General features: G+C 42.1%; 1 protein-coding gene across 1 annotated transcript in view; it reads right to left on the minus strand.

Moving 5' to 3' along the window:
- Nucleotides 1–20,255: 20,255 nt before the first annotated feature.
- LOC120535676 overlaps nt 20,256–27,267 on the minus strand; it is a 41,608-nt gene continuing 34,596 nt past the window's right edge. Inside the window, exons 8-11 of the mRNA XM_039763650.1 lie at nt 23,614–23,765; nt 22,714–22,878; nt 21,870–21,974; nt 20,256–20,620 (exon numbers count right to left, since the gene is read on the minus strand). Coding sequence (XP_039619584.1) covers nt 22,859–22,878; nt 23,614–23,765 — 172 coding nt within the window. The 3' untranslated portion in view covers nt 20,256–20,620; nt 21,870–21,974; nt 22,714–22,858. The remainder of the gene's footprint in view (nt 20,621–21,869; nt 21,975–22,713; nt 22,879–23,613; nt 23,766–27,267) is intronic.

Here is a 27,267-nt window from a genome sequence, read left to right on the forward strand (position 1 = left end):
AGGAAAAAAGGTGTAAAGAAAGGAAAGTTGCCTTTTTCTTTTATATAGTGTAGAGAGATGTCTTCGCTGACGATATGAGCGCCTTTTGGGGACAGTCGCGGTGGGTCTTGTGTAGACTGGTGAGACGTCCCTGCCATTAGTCGACTGTGGTCCTCCACTCCTGTGCGTGTCTTCATAATCCGACCTGACGACCTCATAATCGCATACGTGCAAAAGAAAGTGCGAAGCGCCTTAATATTAGTTTGCCGCAATGTAGAAAAGGGATCCTGTATTTGCACTTGTCTGGGCTATAGTTCAGGGGGAGGATGAAACAAATTAAAAGTGCCCACTTTGACTTAAGGCAGAAGCGCAGTCAGCATCTCAAAGGCCGGCACAGCTATGCGCGCGTGCCGGCTGTTCGAGTTTTGCAGGGCAGGAGACGCCACGTTTTGCAGACACGTTCATGTGATCAAAAGTCTCCACGCTCTTTGGAGGTCATTCATATATCTATATATATATATATAACTGATCACCCATTGGCCTCACTCACTGAGTGCAAGGGAAAAAAATAAAATGTAGTCTATAAGCTATTAAACAGTAAAACATTAACGTTTTAAGAAGTAAAGATACACTGAGCACCAGTGGAGTGGTTTCGGGTAAGCTACATTTTAAAGCCGGTATAACATAACAGGTAAGTAGTACTAACAGCAGCTAAAATGTATATGGATCATCTGTTGGTAGTAGATCCCTTTTGAAAGGCGCTACACCACAGCTGTGGTATAGAAATTACATTTTCTATGTGAATGTCCAAATTTCTGCCTGTGGTAATGTGCCTTACCGGCATTACCAGCAATTAAAAGAAAATCATTTTTGTGTCCTCTGCAGTGTTAAGAGAGAAAGGGTTTGGTTGGGGATAAAAGGAAAAAAGGTGTAAAGAAAGGAAACTTGCCTTTTTCTTTAATATAGTGTAGAGAGAGGTCTTCACTGATGATATGAGCGTATGCGGTGGGTCTCGTAGACTGGAGAGATGGCCCTGCCATTAACTGTCCGGGATGGCACTGTCGTTCCTCCGCTCCTGTGCGTGTCTTCATAATCCGACCCGACGACCTCATAATCGTATACGTGTAAAAGAAAGTGCGAAGCTCCTTAATATTAGTTTGCCGCGGTCTAGAAATGGGATCCCGTGTTTACAGTTGTCTGGGCTCATGCAAAGGGGGAAAAAAATTAAAAGTGTTTACTTTCACTTAAGGCAAGCGCGCGCCGGCTGCCCGACTTTTGTAGCATTTTTGCAGTGCAGGAAACGCCACTTTTTGCAGACATGTTCACGTGAGCAAAACTCTCCACGCTCTTTAGAGGTCTTGCTTTCTCTGCGTACTGCGTTTATAGTCAGTTCACGTGAGCCGCTCGGAGTACATGAATTGAAGCTTCTGAGCTGTGCCTCTGCTATCTTGTGCAATCTTGCGATGTCCATGGCGTTATTTAATGTTAGCTAAGACCTGGCACTTAAAAGTTTCTCGCTACAGCAATTTTAACTCCGTTACAAAGTGATCCAAAGTCTCATTTATACCTTGTGTCTTCTCATTAAACTTGTATCTCGCAAATAAAGTATTCAGCGTTTTTCTTCAGCACTCTTTGGGGGCTCTTCCTTCTTTTCTACGTACTGCGGTCATAGTCAGTTCACGTGATTACATGGGAGGCGTGATGATGTCACACGCAGCTCCGCCCCCACGGCCATCGGGCTAACGTCCATTACAGTATATGGAGAAAAATAGGTTCCAGTTATGACCATTATGCATAGAATTTCGAAATGAAACCTGCCCAGCTTTTGTAAGTAAGCTGTCAGGAATGAGCCTGCCAAATTTCAGCCTTCTACCTACACGGGAAGTTGGAGAATTAGTGATGAGTGAGTGAGTGAGTGAGGGCTTTGCCTTTTATTAGTGTATATATATATATATATATATATATATATAGTAACAAGAATGAATCAGAGACATCATAGAGTTGGGGCAGCCACCCGTATAATTTTCTTGGCTGCAAACTTGGTTTTTAGTAGCACGATGTGCTTAGGTCAGTGTCCAGAACAGAACTGCCTGTACTGAAGCAAGATGGCAGTTTTAAAGGCCTGGAAGGGAAATGATGTCATCGGTACAGGAACTGGGAGTGGCGTCCTCATGCCCGGAAGTGATGTCATCCTTGGGGCTGGCAACAGGCGGGATTTCCCAGGAAAGGTCTGCAAGGGACTGAGAGAGATAGTCAGTACACTCTGCCACCCCCTGGTCTGGCGTAGAATTACTAGTATTTGGGCCCTTCAGCTGTTTCTCATGCGCACATGTGTGACAAGGCCCCCCTTAGCCTAGACCCATCGGGTCGGGCGGACCTGTCCGAGACATCGTGGACTCGCATCAGCATTGGCATGAAAAGAACCCCTACGGTGAACAAGTGAAAACTTATACGGTTGGAGGTCAAGAAACCATCTAGTGACCCGTGGATTTGACTCCTTGTGAAGGGCCATCCACTGGAGAGGTGCATGGTCTGTCACCAGAGTAAATTCACGGCCCAAGAGGTAGTACCTCAACTGTGTAATCACCCATTTTATTGCAAGTGCCTTCTTTTCCACTGCCCCATACCTGGTTTCCCGATCCAGCAGTTTCAGGCTCAGGTACATGATGGGGTGTTCAACACCATCAACGCTTTGGCTCAGCACGCCCCCCAGGCCCGTGTCTGAAGCGTCCGTCTGGAGTATGAAAGGAAGTAAAAAGTTGGGTGCTTTCAATATGGGTGCTGACGTAAGGGCCTGTTTTAGGTCACAAAATGCAGCAGCAGTCTTGTCAGTCCATAAGACGTGGTTTGGAGCCCTCTTCTTTGTTAAGTCTGTCAAGGGTGCTGCTCTCTCAGAGAACCGGGGTACAAATTGACGGTAGTACCCGGCCAAACCGAGGAAAGCCTGCACTTACCGCTTGGTATTCGGATAGGGCCAGTTTACTATGGCATTAACTTTGGAGCACTGTGGCTTCATGGCACCCCAACCCACCAGGTAGCCCAAATATTTAGCCTCCTTTAATCCAAAGAAACACTTCTTGGGATTATTTCAAAGCCCGGCTTTACCCAGCGTCCGCAATACCGTTTCCACCTACCGCACTTGGTCCTTCCATGTGCTGGAATAGATGACAACGTCATCCAAATAGACAGCACTAAATGCATTATGAGGCCAGAGCACTCTGTCCACCAGACGCTGGAAAGTTGCCGGCGCCCCATGTAACCCGAATGGACTTGTGCCCAACTGCCAGTGCCCATTGGGAGTGCTAAACGTGGTCTTAACCTTCACAGAGTCCGTTAAAGGAACCTGCCAGTACCCTTTTTGTCATGTCAAGTGTGGTCAAAAATTTCACTTGTCCAAGCCTCTGAAGGAGGGCATCGGATAGGCGTCAAACTGATTCAGTTGACGGAAGTCATTGCAAAACCTCCAATTTCTATCGGGCTTACCGACCAAGACAATTGGACTGGACAAGGGACTATACCTTTCCTCAATCACACCTAGATCCAGCATGTGCTTGATCTCAAGTTCCACCTCTGCCTTCTTTGCTTTGGGAAGACGATATGTGCGTTTTCGTACGACAACTCCTGGTTCTTTAACTATGTCATTCGCAATCAGAGAGGTCCTTCCGGGTTGCTCACTCACTACCTCCGGAACTGATGAGATCACTGTTTCGAGCTCCCGTCTCTGTTTGGCACTCAACTCGGGACTGAAGTTAAGGCTGTCGTTCTGAGCAAAGAAAGAACGAGGCTGAGTGGAGGAGGATCAGGATCCCTCTCCTTCCACGGCTTCAGCAAGTTGAAATGATATACCCGCTCGCTCGGCTGATGATTGGGTTGTTTCACCAAATAACTGATGAGCCCTTCCCTCTCCTTAACTTCATATGGCCTTGCCAATGGACAAGTAACTTAGAATGTGAGATAGGGACCAATACCATGATGCGATCCCCCGGCTGGAACTCCCGGAGAGCCATGCCATGATCATAATAGTGGGTCTGTGCTGCTTGCACCTCTTCCATGTGAGTTTTTAAAAGAGGTCGGATTTTTCCGAATTGATCGCGTAACTGCGCGATATACTCTAATACTGTACATTGATAAAGGGAAGATCCTCTCCTTCCCATTCTTCTTTTAAAACATCCAATAGTCCTCAGGGTTGTCGTCCATATAACAATTCAAAAGAGGAGAACCCCGTAGAGGCTTGTGGGACTTTCCGATAAGGAAAGAGCATGAGGGGGAGGAGCTGATCCCAGTTCCTCCCGTCCCCACTGACCACCTTGCGTAGCATTTGCTTGAGAGTCTGATTCAACCTCTCGACAAGACCGTTGGTTTGAGGATAATATACCGCGGTCTTTAAGTGCTTTATTTTAAGTAACTTGGCCGTTTCGTTGAACTTTGCTGAGGTAAAGGGCATTCCTTGGTCCGTAAGGACTTCTTTAGGGATCCCTACACGTGCAAAGACTCCCACTAGTTCCCGTGTGATAGCTTTAGTAGTGGCAGAACGCAGTGGGACTGCCTCTGGATATCGGGTAGCATAATCCACGAGGACTAATATACACTATATTCATGTCCTCGGGCTGAGGGCTCCAGAGGTCCTACTATATCGACCCCAATATGCTCAAAGGGAACATCAATCAGGGGAAGGGGAACGAGAGGAGCACAGTCCCTCCTAGGAATTTGCCGTAATTGTCATTCTGGACAAGAGATGCAAAAACGGCGAACCTCCTCGTTAATTCCCGTCCAATAAAATCGGTGCTTAATCTGCTCTAAAGTCTTTTCGTTGCCTAAATGGCCTCCCAGGAGGTGGGCGTGCGCTAACTCGCAAACCTGTCACCGGTAGGTTCACGGGATTAGCAACAACTTCCATACCCCGCCCTCTTGTTCAGCTATTCAATATAACAGATCATTGTCTAGTACAAAGTGAGGGAGTCGTCATTCCATTGCTCCCGCTTGAAAGAGTTTTGTTGAATTAGAAATGCATTTCGGAGGGAGGGTCCAGTCTGACCTCAAAGGGCGGGGAGTCCTCCCGACTCGTCGAGGCCCGAGTTGATGACGTGTTTAAGTGCGACGGCCCAGGAGCCTCCCCATCCTCCTTGCAGCCCTCCGTACTGCTCTCCTCCGGCTGGTTACACTGTGTGGAAACAGCTTGAGTCAGGTTAGCCCCTTCCATGACTAGGCCTACAGGGATAAGGGGAGTAGATATCAGCACCCTGCATTTACTGTCAGACCAGTCCCATCCTAGGATCACAGGAGAAGGTGGGTGTGGGTGGACTGCCACGGAGAACTTTTTTACTAGTCCTTCATAGCTTATAATATACAGGGCGGTTTTATATACACGAGTTTCACCGTGTATGCACCGAATACTGGTCTTTATTCTCGTCCACTGTCGCGGTAGTACGTTACGGCAATCAACAATAGAGATGTTGCTGCTGGAGTCTAGAAGCTGTAAATCGAAATCCATTTATAATTACTACTCCCATATGACCAGTAGCCAAGGGGTTGGTAAGTGCACATAACCGTCCTCCCCCCTTCCATCCGCATTCCCCTGCACTCCCACGCGAGTGGCCAACCCCGTGCCCTGGGGACTTCAGGACAGGCTTCGGTTTATATGGAAGGGACTTATACAGTGGAACATAATCCCTACGGGATTTCGGGATAGTCCCACTTTAGAAATTATTTTACATGTCCACCTTTAGAAATTACTCCCACCTTTCTTTTTACGTATCCATAAGGTAATTGGCTAAAGTGGAGCATGAATGACAAATAACACCAATTGGCGATTTGTTAAATAAAAAGATGATTGACAGCGATGTTTACATTTTCGATTGGCTGATCAGTGCCTGACGTACACAAATTTAATATATGATTGGCTGAAGTCGAAAATGATATTAACGCCCTTTTTACTCAGGTCTGCAGCAATATCTACTTGGAGTTACATGGCCAACTGTCACTGTATGTGCTGTGTTCTCGAGAGATGTGTTGTGTAGTTTGTGCTAAATGCAGCTTGACTACAGTCTTCAGCGATCCATTATTAGTCTATTCAGTTTCAAAATATGTTTGATCAAATTTGTACTTTCTGTTGACAAGGCAAGTAAAATGAAATATAGAGTTTTGTTACCTGTAACATAATAATTCGGTTTTGAACATTTTATGTTAAAAATGGATGCAATATTTTTTTTTACTAAGACATTTATGTTCAAACTCAGTGATCAGTTACACTCAAAGAGGCTGCAATTCCTTATTACACATTGACTGTTAAAGAATCCCAGGTTGTATTCTTTCATTTCCAATAATCTTTCTAAAGAGACTAATCGCCACTCACTTGTAAATACAAGGGACATTCAAAATGTTTCCACACTTTTTATATTTTTGTTGGAAACTGTGAAGGCGAGAGGAGTAGTAATTGGGCATTAAAAAGTTCGTACAACACTGGGAAAATTGTCGGGGAAGTGTAAGTGACTATGTATCAACGGTAAGTCAATTAGCACTGCAGCCTCATAGATCCAGAAACGTGGCTTCCCAGTCTACTCATTGTCTTTGACAGTGTAAATGTTGTTGAACAATATTTAATTAAAGTTCATGTTGTAGATAATTGATTACTCACCATGTAGCTCTCACGGCGTGGAGGCATGACGGTGTGAGTAAGACGAGCCCAAGCAATAAACGCCCGTTTTAAAGAATCGACCTGTGTCTGTTGTTGTGAAGAGAGCTACAGACAGTTTTACAAACTCTCCCCCATATCCACCGGAGTTCCACCCTAAACGTATCTCTTAGGTTAGTTGATGCTTCTGAACGACCCCCTATTTAAGAGCTAGGCTTCCCATGAACCTTTAATAGACCAAAGGACTAAGTGGTTCCATAAGATTAATTCAATTATTTATACATATTTCTAAACATATACAGTGCATCCGGAAAGTATTCACAGCACATCACTTTTCCCACATTTTGTTATGTTACAGCCTTATTCCAAAATGGATTAAATTTATTTTCTTCATCAGAATTCTACACACAACACCCCATAATGACAACATGAAAAAAGATTACTTGAGGTTTTTGCAAATTTTTTAAAAATAAAAAACTGAGAAAGCACATGTACATAAGTATTCACAGCCTTTGTCATGAAGCTCAAAATTGAGCTCAGGTGCATCCTGTTTCCCCTGATCATCCTTGAGATGTTTCTGCAGCTTAATTGGAGTCCACCTGTGGTAAATTCAGTTGATTGGACATGATTTGGAAAGGCACACACCTGTCTATATAAGGTCCCACAGTTGACAATTCATGTCAGAGCACAAACCAAGCATGAAGCCAAAGGAATTATCTGTAGACCTCTGAGAGAGGATTGTCTCGAGGCGGAAATCTGGGGAAGGTTACAGAAAAATGTCTGCTGCTTTGAAGGTCCCAATGGGCACAGTGGCCTCCATCATCTGTAAGTGGAAGAAGTTCGAAACCACCAGGACTCTTACTAGAGCTGGCCAGCCATCTAAACTGAGCGATCAGGGAAGAAGGGCCTTAGTCAGGGAGGTGACCAAGAACCCGATGGTCACTCTGTCAGAGCTCCAGAGGTCCTCTGTGGAGAGAGGAGAACCTTCCAGAAGGACAACCATCTCTGCAGCAATCCACCAATCAGGCCTGTATGGTAGAGTGGCCAGACGGAAGCCACTCCTTAGTAAAAGGCACATGGCAGCCCGCCTGGAGTTTGCCAAAAGGCACCTGAAGGACTCTCAGACCAATAGAAAAAAAAATTCTCTGGTCTGATGAGACAAAGATTGAACTCTTTGGTGTGAATGCCAGGTGTCACGTTTGGAGGTAACCAGGCACCGCTTATCACCAGGCCAATACCATCCCTACAGTGAAGTATGGTGGTGGCAGCATCATGCTGTGGAGATGTTTTTCAGCGGCAGGAACTGGGAGACTAGTCAGGATAAAGGGAAAGATGACTACAGCAATGCACAGAGACATCCTGGATGAAAACCTGCTCCAGAGCACTCTTGACCTCAGACTGGGGTGACGGTTCATCATTCAGCAGGACAACAACCCTAAGCACATAGCCAAGATACCAAAGGAGTGGCTTCAGGACAACTCTGTGAATGTCCTTGAGTGGCCCAGCCAGATCCCAGACTTGAATCCGATTGAACAATAACAACAAGAACATTTATTTATATAGCACATTTTCATACAAAAAATGTAGCTCAAAGTGCTTTACATAATGAAGAATAGAACATCTCTGGAGAGATCTTAAAATGGCTGTGCACCGACGCTTCCCATCCAACCTGATGGAGCTTGAGAGGTACTGCAAAGAGGAATGGGTGAAACTGGCCAAGGATAAGTGTGCCAAGCTTGTGGCATCATATTCAAAAAGACTTGAGGCTGTAATTGCTGCCAAAGGTGCATCTACAAAGTATTGAGCAAAGGCTGTGAACACTTATGTACATGTGATTTCTCAGTTTTTTTATTCTTAATAAATTTGCAAAAACCTCAAGTAAACTTTTTTCACATTGTCATTATGGAGTGTTGTGTGTAGAATTCTGAGGAAAAAAATGAATTTAATCCATTTTGGAATAAGGCTGTAACATAACAAAATGTGGAAAAAGTGATGCGCTGTGAATACTTTCCGGATGCACTGTACATACGTATGGAATGACAAGAGGGCAGCATGGTGGTGCAGTGAGTAGCGCTGCTGCCTCACAGTTATAAGACCCGGGTTCGCTTCCTGGACCCTCCCTGTGTGGAATTTGCATGTTCTCCCTGTGTCTGCGTGGGTTTCCTCCAGGTACTCCGGTTTCCTCCCACAGTCCAAAGACATGCAGGTTAGGTGCATTGGTGATCCAAAATTGTTCCTAATGTGTGCTTGGTGTGTGTGTGTGTGCGTGCCCTGCAGTGGGCTGGTGCCCAGCCCAGGGTTTGTTGCCTGCCTTGTGCCCTGTATTGGCTGGGAATGGCTCCGCCAGACCCCCATGACCCTGTAGTTAGGATATAGCGGGTTGAATAATGGATGGATGGATGGAATGACAAGAAGGCTGTTCATACTACTGCAGGGTCCATTCCACTTGGAGGAAAGTTTGGTTTAACAATTACCCTTTCCTGTACACCTTAGGAATGTGAGAGAAGAACAGAAATAGTCAGACCAACACAAAGACAGAAACTCCACACAAACAACAATGCAACACAATACAATTTATTTTTGTATAGCCCAAAATCACACAAGAAGTGCTGCAATGGGCTTTAACAGGCCCTGCCTATTGACAGCCCCCCAGCCTTGACTCTGTAAGAAGAAAAGGAAAAACTCCCAAAAAAACCCTTGTTGGGAAAAAATAGAAGAGACCTTGGGAAAGGCAGTTCAAAGACAGACTCCTTTCCAGGTTGGTTTGGTGTGCAGTGGGTGTCAAAAAGAAGGGGGTCAATACAATACAATACACAGAACAGAACAAATCCTTAATACAGTATAAAAATACAAATTTTACAAGTATAGAGCAGAATTTAACAGTTGATGACATCACATTATACGATTTGGATATGTTTAGAGTCCTGGGGCCTCATGTATAAACGGTGCGTACGCACAAAAATGTTGCGTAAGAACTTTTCCACGTTCAAATCGCGATGTATAAAACCTACACTTGGCGTAAAGCCACGCACTTTTCCACGGTACCTCATGTCTTGTCGACGCAAGTTCTCCGCTCGGTTTTGCAAACTGGCGGCACCCAGCGTCAAAGCAGTGCTACTGTTCTTGTGTGGTTACTCATTATTTTCATGACGCGGCTTTCTAAATACACAGAAACTAACCGCATATTGTTTATTAGTGTAATGCATCTGATTGTAATTAACTTGTAACAATATAATGGTCCAGGGAACAGCCATAGTATTCCAAATACCATAACTGCTTTAGCGGTGTTACTCTCTCTTCTTCTTCTTCTTCTTCTTCTTCTTCCAGCTCCTCCTGTTAGGAGTTGCCACAGCGGATCATCTTTTTCCATATTTCTCTCACTGCACCACTCGGAGTATTTATATCACTGTATCTGAGTGTGAATCACAGCAGCAGCTGATCGGAAAGAGAATTATCGGTATACGGCATTAAGCACACGCTGTCTCTGCCAAGGCAAAACGTTTCAAAGCCTTTCCTGTACGGACCTCGGTTCAAAACAGTTTAATCCCAAGAACTTTAAATGCAGCCAATCAAGTGCTCCTTGTAAAACTGTTTGTACTTATAAGTACAATCACCCCACTGTAAACTTGCTCTATAGTTATAATATCGCACAACCTGAGCCACTTTATAAAGCGCTATTTACATATGATGACGATATCATTTTTAAGGTGAAATGCAGCAAAATATGTTTGTTAAATTATACAGATAAAACTTTAACTTCATTTAAATAATCTATATTCTTCACTGGGGTCTTTAAGGATAGAATAATTAAACATGTACTACGAAGATATTTCAATGTTCTTTAAACGTTTTGAAGAATCGGCGCTAAGCTTACAGATGGCTTAACGCCTATTACAGAGCTGATTGTATGGCGATCGGTTACTTGGGGAAAGAAAAGCACTGACTGCAGTGACGGCTACGCCAATATATATTGAATATAAAACAGAAAGATAAAATAACAACACAGCTAAAAACGCAGCGACAAATTTCGGCAAAAGTTAAATGCTTGTGTCATGAGCACGAGGCGGCTAGTGTCTGCAACATACGTGGCCATCCACCGTGCATAAGATACTTTACTGACATTGGCGGCGAAGGAGCCAGCCACCGATTCTTCCTCTGCCCAGTGCCACCACAAGCTTAGAGCCGCCCCTGAGTACTGCTGCAATAAATTATTTCATCGAAGTGAAACATGTTTAATAACGTGCTTTAACTCCTATCATCATGAAAATGACATCACGTATACATCTCAGTATTTTAGTTATTCAGAGAGCTGTAATATCATGAATGTAATGGACTCTGTGTCCAGTTGGAGGAAGAGAGCCGGTTTAAGAAACAAGTAGTGATTCACACACATAGAGCACATAGAAAATCAAATACAAAACAAAGCATTTAACGTGCTACTTTAATTACGATGTGATTTTAGAAACTGGTTAATTAAACAATTTTAAGATGAATTTTATGATGTTCTACTTTAATGACAAAATAAACTATGTGATTAAAGTGGAAATGTCGAGATTGAAGTGGACATTTCATGCTTTTTCCCCACCGTGTGGCTTTTTTCTCTGTACCCTAATAAGCTTTCATATGACACTCAGACATGGTGGGCTTACAACTCGGCTTTCCACGGCGACTTTGATATGTGACTTCTTTTTTATTTCCGGCACTGTGCGATTTTGTGGATGTGAGCTTTCATGTTTCTCCAACACGCTATGCCACTCGATCAACTTCCTTTTGTTGATTATACCACGGCTTATTTGAACAAATAGTATGTTTTTCCTTTGCCTCCACTTGGTATTCGCTGAAATTCTTATGTTTCCCCCCGTGCTTTTCCCATTGTCTTTTCACAGAAGGCTGCGCTTAAGGGCGATTTATATTGATTTGCATATTCAAATAGGCGTAATTCTGGGAGGATTTGGGGCGTTACATAATGTGCGTGCACGAGCGTTAGTTTTCACACTGATCGGGATTTATGTTGCAGAAGAACGTGGAAGTTGGAGTACGCACAGATTCCTGCATCTGGATTTTTCTGTGCGTAAGCACATTTCGGCTTTGTGCTTACGCCATGTTATAGTGCGAGTTCTACGCACGGCGTTATACATGAGGCCCCTGGAGACCTCAGCCATCAAGCTGCTTCCCCCATTTGGCCATTCCACAGCTGAAACAGTGCTGGGCCAGCCAATTAGATGAAATCACCCCTCTTTCCCATAATTCCTGCGATCCTCAATCAGGGATGACTTTACCTTAGGCAGGCAAAACAACTTGTCAGGTGGGCCATGGAACCAAGTGTCACATTTGAGTACCGAGAAGAGAAACAGAATAGGTGAGGGTTAGTATCCAATTGTAACTATCATGTTACTTATGTTTTAGTGCTAATGACTAACAACAGAGGTGCAGCCTGTACAAGTAAATCAGTAGTCAGAATATGCTAAACTGAAGTAGTGAGTCTTCAGCCAGGATTTAAAAGCTGAGACCGAAGGGGCATCTCTTATAGTAGCAGGCAGACCATTCCACAGTTTAGGGGCCCTATAACTAAAAGTTCGACCTCCCACTGTTATTTTATAAATCCTTGAAATCATAAGCAGACCGGCATCTTGAGATCTACAGTAAATGTGCGCTCTGGTTTGTAAGTCATGATAAGTTTAGACAAGTAAGCCGGACCTTGGCCATTTAATGCTTTATAGATTAAAAGGAGGATTTTGAAATCTGCCCTAAACTTAACCGGGAGCCAGTGTAAGGATTTAAGAACTGGAGTTATATGTTCGTATTTTGTTTTTCTCGTAATAATTAAATAAATACCACCACACTCTTAAAACTGAAAGTGTCAAGGTGGTCCTTCAGCACGATGACATAAAGGAGCCAGCTTTTTTTTTTTTTTTTTACAAGAAACCCATTTACATGAAGGTTCCAGAAAGACCCTTTATGTATTTAGACCTGCTACAGAGTCCATACAGTAAACAACCGTGCACAAATGATAAAAAATCTGTCAAATACCAAAGGCTCCTGATTTTAAAAGAATGCATGCACTAACACAGGCTATGCTCAGGTTTTCCTGATCTGTTGGTGTCCTTCTATGTAGCCTAACATACATTCAAGATTTCAGGGTTTTTCAAAGCACAAAGAACCAACTTCATATGCAAAAAAACCTTCCCAGAATGAAAGTGATTCTTTCTACAAGAAACCACACAACCCAGTAAAGAACCATAAAATGCCATTAAAGAACTAGTATTTCTAAGAGTGCAGGTGATACTTTCAAAACCAGAATACTGGGGCCATGAGGTTTAACCATTGCAGTAGTGTGTCACCTTCATGTTTGACTTGTTTTATGGAAAATAGGCAGTCAAATATGGCAAATATGCTGAGGCCCATAAATAATAAGTCCCTTTTATCATTTCAAAATAATTATTGCACATATTCATTTGTTTGATTTAACCATATTTACATTCTGAAGACCAAGTAAGGAAACAACTGAGGAAGCTACACACACAGGAAAAGCTGCAGGACCAGATGAAGTCAGTCCTCAAGTTCTTAAGGCCTGTGCTGATCAACTGTGTTGTGCCCCCTGTCACTTGTTCAGTCTATCCCTAAGACTTCAGAAAGTGCTGCTGCTGTGCATAACATACTGCATTGTTCCTGTTCCAAATAAAAGCAGCTACCTCTTTACATAATGACTACATACCAGTGCACTTGGGTTTGACATCATGAAGACGTTTGAAAGACTGGTCTTGGAATACATAGTCCTCCTGTGGTAGACCCATTGTAGGACCCATTGCAGTTTGCCTATCAGACAAAGATTTGAGTGGAGGATACAATGGTCTATCTGCTCCACAAGGCTTATTCTCACCCGGACAAAGCACTTGTAATGATTATGATTTTTGATTTCTTTAATGTCATCAAAACCATGCAGCCATCTCCGTTAAGGAGTAAACTCAGAGTGATGCAGGTGGATGAGCCTATGGTGTCTTGGAAAATGGACTATCTGTCAGGTAGACTTCAGTTTATGAGACTCAAGGACTGTGTTTCTGATATGGACGTGAGCAACACTGGAACACAACAAAGAAACACTCCGGTCTTCTTTTCTCTTCACTCTGGACACAAGGTCATGTCACTAGCAGAACTTCTCAGATGATTCTGTACTTATGGAGTGTACTGATAAAGGGGATGAGATATAGGAGAGGATCCAGGTTGTCTGTTTCTTGGTTGAAACAGAATTGTCTGCATCTTAACATCAGCAAAACCAAGGAAATGGTTAACTTTTGTCACACCAAAGAGCCTCTATGTCTGGTTACTGTTCAAGGAATGGATGTGGAAGTGGTCCACTCCTACAGGTTCTTGGAGGTTCACATTAATGACAGTTTGGGCTGCTCTTGGAACACAAGCTATACTGTATAAGAAAGGGCAGAATACTTATTTAATATGGGAAGTGACATCCTTCACATGTCCTACAACTGTGATGGCCAGCGCGATCTTCTACACTGTGGTGTGCTGAGCTGGTAACTTCAAGAGAGGCCCACCGAATCAATAAGCTACTTGCAAGAGCAAGCTCAGTAATATGATACATTATGGACCGGCTGCAGGTCGTAGCTAAGGGAAGAATAAAAACAAAACTGAGTGCCATTATGAACAATGCTGCACATCCTCTCTGTGATACACACACACTGAGGAGTTTCAGCCAATGAATTATTCAGCAGATTTGTGTCAAGAAACACGACTGGGACTCTTTTATATTAACAGCAATACGTCTGTCTACATAATATCTCAATGTGACTGTGAAAGCTGTCAGACGTTTTCACTTCATTCTTTTTCATTTTCTTCTTTGTTCAGACCAAAGTGTGTCAGTCAGTCAGTGTGTGTGTATATGTATTTATTTACTTACATACATATCTACAAATTTCACCTTTGGGGCAAAAAAAGTTTGCTCAGTGAAAAGGAGATTGAAGAGCACAAGTCAGAAGATGGAGACGAGAAAATATCCAAGTCACTGAATATCCCTTAGAGTCCTGTTAAGTTGGTCAATAAGAAATGGAAAGATTCTGACAGAGCAGTAAATCTGCAGTCCACTCACAAAAAAACTGAGTGATCAAATAAGAAGAAGATTATTGAGGGAAGGCCACCAAAAGACCTCTGAAGAAGTTAGAACCTACCATATCTGAGAATGGAGAGACAACACCTGTTGTCTGTGTGCTTCACCAGTCACAGCTTTATGGGAGAGTGGCAAAGAGAAAGACACTGTTAAAAAAAAAAACAAGCATGAAATGTGAGTAGAAGGCACATGGCAGATTGTGAAGTCAGCTGGAAGAATCTTCTATGGTCTAATGAGACCAAATTGAGCCTTTTGGCCATCAGACTAAACATCATATTTGGTGTAAGCCCAGCACTGCGCATTATTAAAAACAAATCATCCACCACATGATGGTGGCCGCAAATGCAGCAAAATCCAGTTAAATCCTGGAAGAAAACCTTATGCAGTCTGCTACAAATCTATGCCTTGGTAGATTTGTTTTCCAGCATAACAACGACCCCAATGTTAACAAGCTGGCATGGCCAAGTCAGAGTCTACATCTCAGTCCAGTTGACAACTTGTGGCTGTTCATGACTGGGGGAAAAATGGCTGTATCCAGATGTTGGAAGCTGATAGAGACTCAAAGCTGCCAAAGTATATCTACTAAGTACTGACTTGTGAAATCAATTATTTTATTTTTTATATTTTTAACTAGTTTACAACACTTTCCAGTCATCTGTTTTCACTTTGACATTAAACAGTCTTTTCCTGGTGTCCAATGTCAAAAAAGCAATATTGTATAACAGTAAATGTGAAAGTACTTTTTATACTATAAAATTTCTTAGAATGTTTGTTATTATGCTGTAATTGGCTACTCAGTTACCTTACAGCCTGTGAATAGAGGTAATCCCTGAATTTACTGGTAAAAGTCCCAGGGGTCCTGCACTGTTTGCCAGAGGGCAGGATGACCGAGATCTTCCATTATCCGGTTTGCCTTTCTAAGGCAGTGAGTGTTGTGACAACCTGAACAGATGGCACCTCAGCGTTGGTAACATTCTGTGCCACCTTCACTGCCCTCTGTAGTGCTCTTCCAAGATTGGGAGTGTTAGGTTAAATGGTGACTTGGAGTAGACCCTGTGATAGCCGAGTGCCCGATTTGTGCTGTGAAAACCCAGAAAGATATTAAGTAAGTTTAAGAATCCTTTGTCAGGATATAAAATTTCTCTTATTTAATACAGACAGCTAAAATAAAGTTCTTTCTTTAGATAAAATTAAAAAGGAATTTGAATTTTGCATTAGCAGTACAGAAAGAATTAAATCAAAGGTAGGTGCTGACAAAATGAGACTCCCATACAGATTTACTGGGCCAGGAGAGGAGGTCACCAACCTGGGATGACCCTCAGAAGAGCTACTGCCCCTCTGTGTCAAAAGGAGCCAGTTAGGCTGGACGGGGCCTTCAGAGAGAAGCCACTGGGTATGCTGGAGACATCTTCTCTCTCAGCAGTCCAGTTTGATTTCCTCAGGCAGTTCTGCTGAGTGATTAGCAACACTTTACATGACTAATAAAACTGTAAGTGTTCAGGAGTTAAAAACAAAATAACACTCTGACTTACCATTTTGATTCTTAGCCTTTAGCTGCTGTACATCCCATTGGGTGGTTGCTACTAATAAGGGACTAATTTTTCTGTTAGCTGAATGAATGGATTGGCTCCAGCAGACCCCCGTGACCCTGTAGTTAGGATATAGCGGGTTGGATAATGGATGGATGAATGAGGTTGTAAATGCATTTTAATGAAGTGAAAACTGCAGTAAAGTGCAGCCCCTTGTGTTTGTCCGGGGAACAGAAGAGACGGTGCCTGTGTTTTTACACTTTCATGGCCAGATAAGAAATCTGAAATTGAAGAAACAGGACTTGATCCAAGGAATAAAGGAAGTCTGGGAAAAGAAGGTCTCCTCCAACCTCCAGAGCAACCAGAAACACACTGCCGTTTAGCTCCTCTACACCAAAGAGGAGGAATTTATCCTTCCTCTCAAACCCCTGCAAAAAGAAGTTCACAAAAGCTCAGTGAAGGGGAAAGCGGTCAATTTTGGGAAGTTCAGAGCTCATCTCTCTGCTTTCTGTGCTAAACTGTCTCACTTTTCATCATCTCAATCAGAGGATTCTAAAAATTGTGCAAGGTTTATCTCCACACATTGCCAGCTTTAAATTTGTGCCAACAATTATCACAATATACCATTTTAATCAACATTCATTTATCCTTAGGAGCCAAAGTAAAAACTTTGTAACCTCAGGTTAAATTAAGTCACTGTTCGTTTCACGTGTCATAAAGGAAGGGAATTAAACCATAAAAATGTCTGCTCCAATACCCACATAATTTAGGGGGAAGCCAGCCAACTTTGGTGATCATAGAAAATGGTCATTAAACTGTCAGATAAAGCTACATTTCTTATTACCTTGTTGGGCCATTCTTGTCACATGTACAGAGTAGGATGACATTCTTACTTGGATATGTTAGCCAAGATGCAACAAGATGCCTTAATCAATCAGATTAATTTCTATTTGCTACTTTTCTGCTTTTATACTTTACATTCACATATGATTATCCATTGATTATGTCAGTGTGTCACTTGGGGATGGAGAGCCTGACACTGTGTAATCTGAGACCCTCACATTGCAGCAGAAGTCAGAGGTTCATTCACTTGGTACAAGGTGGTCCCTTTAGCTCAAATGGACAAGTGGCTGCTTATTGAGTCAGAAGTCCTGGTTCATGGAGGACATGAAAAGGGAGACTGGTTGGGCAGTCAATTTCTTGGTGGTGACTTTTGGGCATGTAGTTAGGAAGCCCATGAGAGCCTCGCGGAAGAGGTGTACAAGTCACAGCATCCTGGAAAAAAGCCAGGGGGTAGATTTGGGGCAAAGTGGAGGGATTCTGTCTCTTTTGTCTGTCCAGAGAAAGGTCCACACAAGTGAGGACAGAGAAGCCAGGTCAGCCTAGTTGTTTCTAATTTCCTTGTTATCAGTGGGCTCTACTCATAGCATTATGTTTATCCCTGGAAAAACAAGCCAGAAGTGTTGAATTTTTTCAACAAGAATAAATGTTATGTGTAAAAGAAACATGTTAATATCAAAATGTTAACATGAATACAGCAAAACGGTTATGTCCAGTTTGCACTGCTGTACAGATGCAGATTTAGTACTCGTCATTCATTTTTTGAGACAGCCACTAACACATATCACAATGCTGCAATCAGGAGTGTAGTACAGTATGTGTTTCTTTGCACACACTTCTAATAATATTTTTATGTTGCTTATGTATGAGAGGGTAGTTGGTCAGTGTCTGATTCGCACAGTCAACACACCACTTGTGTTATCATAGGCTACCACAGCACAAGGCTTAGTGACTTCCGCCTTTCCCCAGCACAAAAATTGACAGTTGCTACATTGTGAACAGTACTTAGGGGGCTAACATCTGTCTTGTCTTTCCACTTGATCTCAAGCATCTTTCCTTATCCCTCCCACACCAAAGTGAATCTTCAGGTGACTAAACTGACAAGGCATATCATGGTGGATTGTTCATAAAGTGGCATATTCGTCAGTATCATTATCCATGTCAGCGTCTGATGACCAATTCATATTGTCTTCACTATCTCTTGATTCAACTATTGGTTCAGCTTTAGTTTGTACAAAAACAGCATTACTTTTAATACCTAGATCAGTGTTTCTCACTTTTCTTCCCATTTTTTGGACGCTGGTGGCGGTTTCAGCTACTGTATTGCACATTCTCCCCACTCAGCCACTGTTTCTAACCTTGCTTATTTTTCCAAGTGGGTCCTCCTTGGGTGCTCTTAGCAACCAAGAGTTCAGGCAAGATCTGATATGATACATATGGAGTTGCATGGTTAGAAATATAAGGCATAGAAAATAGAATACTTCATGGTAAGAATTTCAGCAGGTCTCTAAATTAAAAAAAAATTCTAAATAAATTCCGCCATGAGTGGGCAACAAATTGTATTGCCAGCTACAACTGGAACAATCTTAAAGCAAGGAATTTACTTTCCACAGTTTGCAAATTGAGAATGAAACAACCACCTTGTAGAAAACGTTTGTGCAGTCCTCAACAGTTATTGCCTCATCTCATTTTCTCTATGCGGTTCTCCTGCTTAGGGTATGGGTGTACCCAACTCTTATGGGTGTAAGAGTTGGTTGATTAGTTCAGAACCACCAGCTACACTTGTCAATAACTGTTAGCAGTCTCTCAGCCTAACCAATGCACCCTGGGACTTCTTCCAGTTACCCACGTCTAACTTATTTATTTTTTACTCCACATGGAGAAAAAGGGAAGCCTGTTCCATTTGTGGAACTTGTTAAGAAAAGGACCAATTCTTTTCTGAATTAGAGAAGGAGCTGGGGCACTTCCACATATATATCTATATATTGTCACACATGCGCAAATAGGGGGCTGGCAACGGGCTCGACGCAGTGTGAATACAAGCACAAGGGGGAATAGACGTTGTAATAAAACGAGACAAAGACAGATAAAGGTTTGGGGCAGCCACCCATATAATTTGGTATCCTGGCTGCAAAAGTCGTTTTCAAAGCACTGGCACTGAAGTGCATACAACAGAGTCTAAAACCAGACTGCGGGAGAAGGGAAAAGGGTAGGCTTTTAAAGGGGAAGACAGGAAGTGAGGTCATAAGGATCGGACACGTGTTCATTATTCATTGGATCAGGCCCGGATGTGACATCGGGGGGCCGGAGCTGGTAAGGTCCGTTTCCATTGGTTCGGTCCCAGAAGTGATGTCAAGAGAGCCAGGTGGAGCCTCCCGGGTTTTGTCTACAGGGAAGTGAGAAAAAGAGTTAGTGCACTCTGCCACATCCCGGCATGCCTCAGAACTGCCTTCACTTGAGCCCTTTAGCTGCCTCCCATGCGAGCGTGCGTGACAACGTTAAGTGCTAATGCCTCTCTCTCTTATCCTTCAGGAAAACCGACATTTAGAAGACTTTACCTTCTGAAACTCTGTTTAAAATCCATCCAAGACACACTCCTCTTCCAGGTACCTAAGATACAACCCCATTAAATGATCTCACTTTCGGCTCACTCCAGATGACCTCACTTCAAGCCTCCAATCCATCCTATCACCTCCAACTCACCTTTTCAATGTCACTGTCAATTAACCTTGTCACTTCCTGTCCGTCACGTTTAAAAATCCTCTGTATCATACAATGTCTCATGGAAGTCTGTTACTTTCATGAGACAGCTATCCTAACAAACTACAGTATACGGGACTGGGTCCCAAACCTTTATGTGTCTCTCAGGTCTTATTCTGTCTTCACTATATATATATATATATATATATATATATACACACACACACACAGACACATATAGCAAGACTGTCAGCAGCTGACATGAAGAGAACAGGCCCTCAGATCGGGCAAGACAAATACTGTACCAGAGCTGCAGAGGACTTACCTACTGTGTGCCGGGCACCAATTATTGCCTACAATGGAGCCTTTATTAATAATTAACATGATGCACAAATCACGTAAGAGTCCATTGTTTTATCCAAATTAGGATTATGTTAAATGGTAGGGGAGATTATAGATAAGGGCTATTTAAGTAACTTATAAAAAAGAGGTAGCCAAATTTTTGAGTGAACATTAGCTTTATTAATAGTTATATTCATATCTGTGCACAAAGTAAAAACTTGTACGCTCAAGAAATAATTTAACACTGTGTAAAGTGAAACAAAGAATAAAATAGCAAAATAACAATGAATACAACATTATAAACACACTGTAGAACATTATACTGTCTACCAAATATGAAAAATGAAGGGTTTTGCTTAAATATTGGGAGTAACCTTATTACCACTGGAGGCTACAGGGATCAGCAGTTTTCTGTACTCCAAGGTAAGGTGTTTTTCAATTAACACATTTAGAGGTGTCTTCTGAGTCACAAATCCTTGTCTGCAATTTAAAAAACTATTTTATATACATATATAGCCACAAACACAGACACACATATATTGTATATATTTTGCATCCCAATTTACACTGAAAAGCAGACCAATATCATATCTTCTGCTTTTTCGTTTATTTAAAAAAAAATAAAAATCTACTTCACATATTTGCTTGCCGATTGTATGCCACTCTTGTTTGGAGGAATGTGAAGACGGCATCTTTAAAAAAGGCGATAACGAGTTCATTGTCTCAGTAAGGCAGAGGATGTAATCAAGAACCACATCCATTTAGTTCAAAAGGTTTCTCCCATCATACCCTCTTGCAAATGGTAAAGATGTGTAAAGCCTGCAACTCCCGACAAAAAAATTGCTTTTCCTGATGTAATTAGACTTGAATGGACTTGAATGAAAATTTGTTTTGTGCAGTAACAGCTCTTGCATTGTAATTACGCAATGCATACATTCACAATTATAAGTCTGTTAAATGTACTGCATTACAATTTTTTCTTTTTGCTTGTCTTTGTTTATGAGGTGGCATACAAACAGGAACTGCACAATTATATATACAACCATCTAAAGTATAGAAGTTTAAAATAGACATTGGCAATTTTTGCATATAGGGACATTCCAACACATTTCAAATATTAAGAAGAAGGGTAAACCAATCCAGAAAGATCTGCACACATTTTCTTAATAGCTTTAAAAAAGGGAAATTCTACTGCACGTTAAGCGGACTTTGAAGAGCGAAGACAAAGATACAACAACACATCCCTTAGTTCCATTTCATATACTTATCATTATAGTTTATCATCATATACTTAGCATTATGTTTTCTAAACTTTATGAGCAAGTGAACAAATTTCTGTGGTGATAAATTTCTGAAAGTGAGCTCTGAGACCAACATTCTGTTCACAACATATAAACCACTGAAGTGTATGGTCTGAGGCCTAAGGTTGTATACTCTGGTTGTATAATGTGCTGAAAACCATTTTGTCAGACTCATTGCTGTTTTTTTTTCTTGCCCCTGTATATATTTATAGGCAAGAAACTGATTTTTGTTTTTAATTTAGGGGAGTTATTCCTATAACAATGTTGTCATAACACTATACGTAAGTTTATTTAAACAAATTATAACCAAGTAATCAAGCATAATGGAAGCCATAAGCAATGACTTACAATCTTGTAATTGATTTAACACCATTTCCACTGACCTGATGAAATTTATAGGCAATTATGAATGTGTCTGTAAATATTACCTCTTCATTAGGAGCTCAAGGTCTGCCATTTCCACAGTCTTTCTTTTTGCATGGTGTACATACATGCTAAGGTCATCAGCCAGTCTGTCAAAATATTTCCCTACACTTGAGGAATGAAAGACAAAAAGAGGCAATCAAAAACAAGTTTGGGTATGTTCCTTATTCACTATTATATTGTATAACAATATATTTCAAACTAAAGTCTAATGTAATTATTGTATTTATTGGGCCAAAGTCAAACAAGAAGAACACCGATTAAAATGTGCCAAATTATAAGCAGAAATATAGATTTGCACATTGTCATTAGAGATACATTAAACATCACTTCAAGTTTTAAGAAGTGTGAAGGATTTGGAGGTACTAGATGCTTAAGTACACAATAGGGGGCTACTGGTACAATCCTGGGTCACTTGGAGGAGTCAAGATATAAAATGTTATTTTTATGAGTGGTGCTGTGCTTTCCCAAACCACAAAAGGGCAACATACTGTAGTCACACAAGTACACTGGGAAGAAGACCCAGTCTGGTCCTCCAAATACAACTGTGTGGTGGAGTGTCACTAGGGGGAGCCGTCACCAGACAACCTCAGGAACCTGGGTAGCCGCTCAGGAACATGGGAGCACTTAAAATGGGTTACCAAGGAAAAAGAAATTAAATGCAGGGTGATAAGGCCACAGCAGTTTTATAAAGTACTTGTGAGCTGTATTTTGTATACTTCTTTTATTGGCCTGCAGTGTGCAGCATCTTTATTTTTTCACTATATGCATGTCAGTCAGACACATCCTGGACACAGAAGTTTGAAGGCATATGTATGGAAGATATGCACAGTAAATTTTCATTCTTACCATGTCTGCAAAATGGGATAAACATCCTTGGACACTTTGGTCCTGGCAAAATGGCTGAAAGTTGACAAAACCACACTTTTGGGAAGGTCATATTGTTTTTCAATACATCTGCTGTTCTTTCTATTTTCAGATTGTGTTGGCTTCCTCACACATGACTTTGAACTGCTGAAAACACAAAAGGCAGAATTAAGCATGTTATATTGAGTGTTGTTGCTTGCATTAAAAGGTGCAAAAGGCTAGTATACTGTAATGACACAACAGACTTTTTTTTATTAAAAAGTGGTGTTAACAGAAACCACAGGTTTATATATCTTCATTCTGAATATTTATTAAAATATAGTTGGCCCTTGCAATTTGAAAGTTTAAAGATCTGCCTAATCACAAGTTTACCGTCAATAACTACATGAAAATAATTTTACGAATTTTGCAACCTACTGCAGAAAACTGCAGATGATGGCTGTAAGGTAGAAAATTAGAAACATGTAGTAAGTCATAAATGCATAAATTATATGTAGTAATAATCATTTTAATTGTTTATTACCATAAATATCAGGAATACAACTATACTGATACAGGGCTCAAGTACTTGTTCTCATACTCATACAAATCCCCCAGTCCCTATAACCAATATTACTAACATGCATGCAAGCATGATTGTGTGAACCTTAAGCAGAGAAAAAAAAAACAGAACACAAAATGTCTGCAATGTGGAAGTTGTATTACTTCCAGATTGTAAACTGTGAAAGTAAACATAAGAATGAGCACGGCAAAATTGCTTCTGGCGGCGCATATCATCATAAAACATTACGGCTGACTCTAGCAAACTTGCATTAAACTTGCATTAAAACCAAACACATTCATCCAGTAGCTAAACATGTTCATGAAAACAACTTAACCAACCTGCTCTTTGCTGAATTGAATCTTTCATTTTTATTTCAAATTGAGAGGCATTCGTTCTTTTGAGTGGGTGTTTCTGCTTCTTTTGTTGGGCAACAGCAGTAATATCCACTTTAGACAAATCTGGAGATGCCAGAATTAAGAGCTCATTCTCACTGTAATTAATAAATTGTTTAAATAATAAAACAATGTATGTGAACATTTTAATTAACTTAAAACTTAGACACACTAACATGCAATGTGCTAAGACTGTAAGAGAAAAGGAAAATGCTTATGCTCATAGGCCAACTTCAGAACTGACTAAAAAATAATAAAAACAGTATAATGACAAGCTGTTAGAACTGACTAAAAATAATAAAAACAGATATAGAAAAATGACAAGCTGTTAGCAATTATTTAAATAAGATTATATTGCATTATGCAATGTCATACATAAATGCCTTCATGTCTCACAGCAAGATATCTCTGTATTATAAAAAAAAAATTTTGGAAGGAGACGAGATGTGATTTTCTCAGAGAGACACTTTCACATCCCGCGAGACGAGACTTTGTGCCAAGAGATTTAACCATGCACAGGGCCAGAAATAAAAGATAAAGAGTAGATGACAAAGTAGAACGTCGTAAAGAATTGAAAAACGCTGGCGTGGTAAACATACAAAGAAGGTTAGAGATAATGGAAGTACGACAATTCGGGTGCAGGGGAAATTCCGTGAGAGAAAATTTTAAGCCCTGCAAGACAAAAGCTTATGCAAAGAGAACTGGAAAAGTCCTGCTCACATAATCATGCGCACCGAAAGAAACGATATGCACTCATGGGCATACATTGCGTTGTCACAATGGTATTCCAAACACGGAATCAAAATTCAATGTTATAAGGCAGTGAGACTAAAAGAAAGCTGCTGTACAGACTTTTAAATGTTCGAAGCACTGTGCAGAGATGCAGATCACGTGGCATGGCAGCAGCAATCCAGAAGCTGATCGAGCAAAGAGGAGGTAAAAAAAAAAAAAACAACCTATTTGTTTCCCATTCTATCACCGTTTAAGAGGGGCTTTTTGGAGGAGCAACCGCGTTTCTTTGGGGTGCGTTCAGCCCCCCTCTTCACAACGTGAGCGGCAGAGATGTGAAGTGGGTGGCTTGCAGCTCAACCTGGGGGGTGGAGTGGTGGGTTGGGTTGGCGAGAGAAGTGAGCAGGGGGCAAAGTCCCCTAGTTTCCAATATTACAAAAAAAAAACATAAAATAAAAAACATTGAGATACAACTATATTTTGTAGTGATAAATGCATTTCCATACTTAAAATCCTGTTTGCCCCCACATCAAAATCAGGATATATGTATTTATTACAAAATACATTGCAGAAAAAAAAATGCTGCAGATGCTGTGACAGTCGGGTATAAAATAGTTGGGCATTTTATGCAAAATATACCATTTTGGATTAATTTCAGAAAATTATATCTTCAGGATAAAGACCCATAAATTTAAAACATAAACAGGAAAATTAAACTCAATGAATATTTCAATGTCAAAAAGGCATGAATAATGAGGTGAATAAAATAAAATCTCCACTAGACAAATTAAAAATGCATTACTTGAATTACTGAAAAAGGGGTCAAAGTTATTGTTCTTTACAAAACTAAAAAAAACAGGGAATCAGTAACATACATACATATACACATATATATATATATATACATACATATACACATATATATATACATATACACATATATATATACACATATATATATATATACATATACATATATATATATACATATACATATATATATATACACACACAGAGTCACGCACTAGAACTTGGGGAGCAGCTTAAGAACCTGACATAGAACGTGACAAGTTGTGCCAGGGGACAACGGTGGGGTATTGACCTCTCTCTTTCTATTTCCTCAGAAAAGACGAAGCAACACCGCCATAATTCCGCCAGGACGACTCAAAGAACCACAACACTTCCGGGTTTCTTTTTACCCTATGGTCTCGATTTGAAAACGTCATTTTCCCATCCATCACCACGTCTTTCCCAGCATCCCACTGTTTAATTTCCGGTCCGCCTCCATAAATTGTCCATCTACCCATCCTTGTGTGTCTGATTATTTTGTTTAAAATTGCTGACCTTGATTTACAGTATACAGGGCTAAAAGCCCCAAACCTTTATGAGCATTCTTTTTGTCATTATTACAATATATATGGGACAATCTTAAATTCAGGCACCGTTTAAATCTAAAATTCAGCCCCAATCTAGTATTTAAGATTAGGGATCCAGAAAGAGACAGGCCCACATCCCACAAACCTTAAAGTCAGTATTTGGGATGGGGGCAGGCCTCTATATATATTGTAATAATGACAAAAAGAATGCTCATAAAGGCTTGGGGCTTTTAGCCCCATATACTGTAAATCAAGGTCAGCAATTTTAAACAATATATACTGTATATACTGTTGCATGCGGCTGAGGGTGGAGCTCAGCCGGGACGCCCGGGAGGACTGGAGGAGGGCTGGTGCCTCCTCCTGACCACGAGGGGGCAACCACCCTGGTTTTGTTGGCGGCCTTGGGTAGGGGGCTTGGAAGCCCAACCCTTTAGGGACCCGTGGCCACCGCCAGGAGGCGCTCCGGTGCCTGAAGAACCCTGGAGCCCAGCACTTCTGCTACACCCGGAAGTGCTAGGGGGAAGAAGACTGGGGACACTTGGAGGGCTTCCTGGTGCGCAGCCGGCACTTCCGCCACACGGGGGCATGTCTGCGGAGGAATGCCGGGAAGCAGCTGGAGCCCATCTGTGGTGCTATAAAAGGGGCCGCCTCCCAACAGTCGAGAGCGGAACTCGGGTGGAAAAGGACGGAGCTGGAGAGAGGACTGGAGGCGGCCAGAAGAAAGGCACTAGTGACTGTGTGAGAGGCCCAGACTTTTGGGGAATCGGTGCTGGAGGCACCGGGTTTGTGCACTTGAACTGTAAATATTGTATATAGCTGTGGTGTAAATAAACGTGCGCTGGGTGATCAAACGACGTCCGTCTGTCTGTGTCCGGGGCCAGTTCTACAGTGGCGTAGTCAGCAGGATGCTCTGCCTGATAAAAGTCAGGGACGTGCTTTAAAATATTGTTCTGTGGACGGCCCGGCGCAGCAGCGGACCCCACACACTCGCCGCGGGAGGGGTTTTCCCCACGGACTGCCGCCGGTCTGCAGAATGGCCATGTTCCCCGGGTGTGGAGGAAGAAGAACAGGCGTTGCCGGAGTGCAGCGGGCTCCGAGAGTCGCCCTGTCGGAAAGGACGGCCAGGCCGGTGTTGCAACGCAGAAGGCCACACCGAGGCAGGCGCTTCGTAGGGGCGGGATCTGGGAGGTAAGTGCCCTGCCCCGCGGTAGTCGGCCCTTTGTGGTCGAACTCACCTTTTCTTCAGGCAGGGACGATCCGGATCCGCGTCAGTGGCGAAAGCACACCGGTCCACAGGTCGTAGGCAGTGCGAGGGCGGCAGCAGAGGACTCTGCAAGATCGGAGCCGCTGCAGCTCAAGAAATCGCAGCAGCTGGGGACAAGATGGCCGCGCACCGGAAGTCCCTCCTTGCGGCAGGCACGGGATTGGGCGGTGTGTCTTGTGAGCCCACCGATGATTGGTTGGAGGCAGGACCTAGGAATGTCCATCCCGGGCC

The sequence above is a fragment of the Polypterus senegalus genome, chromosome 9 (genome assembly GCF_016835505.1).
Source record: "Polypterus senegalus isolate Bchr_013 chromosome 9, ASM1683550v1, whole genome shotgun sequence".
Classification (NCBI taxonomy): Eukaryota; Metazoa; Chordata; class Cladistia; order Polypteriformes; family Polypteridae; genus Polypterus; species Polypterus senegalus.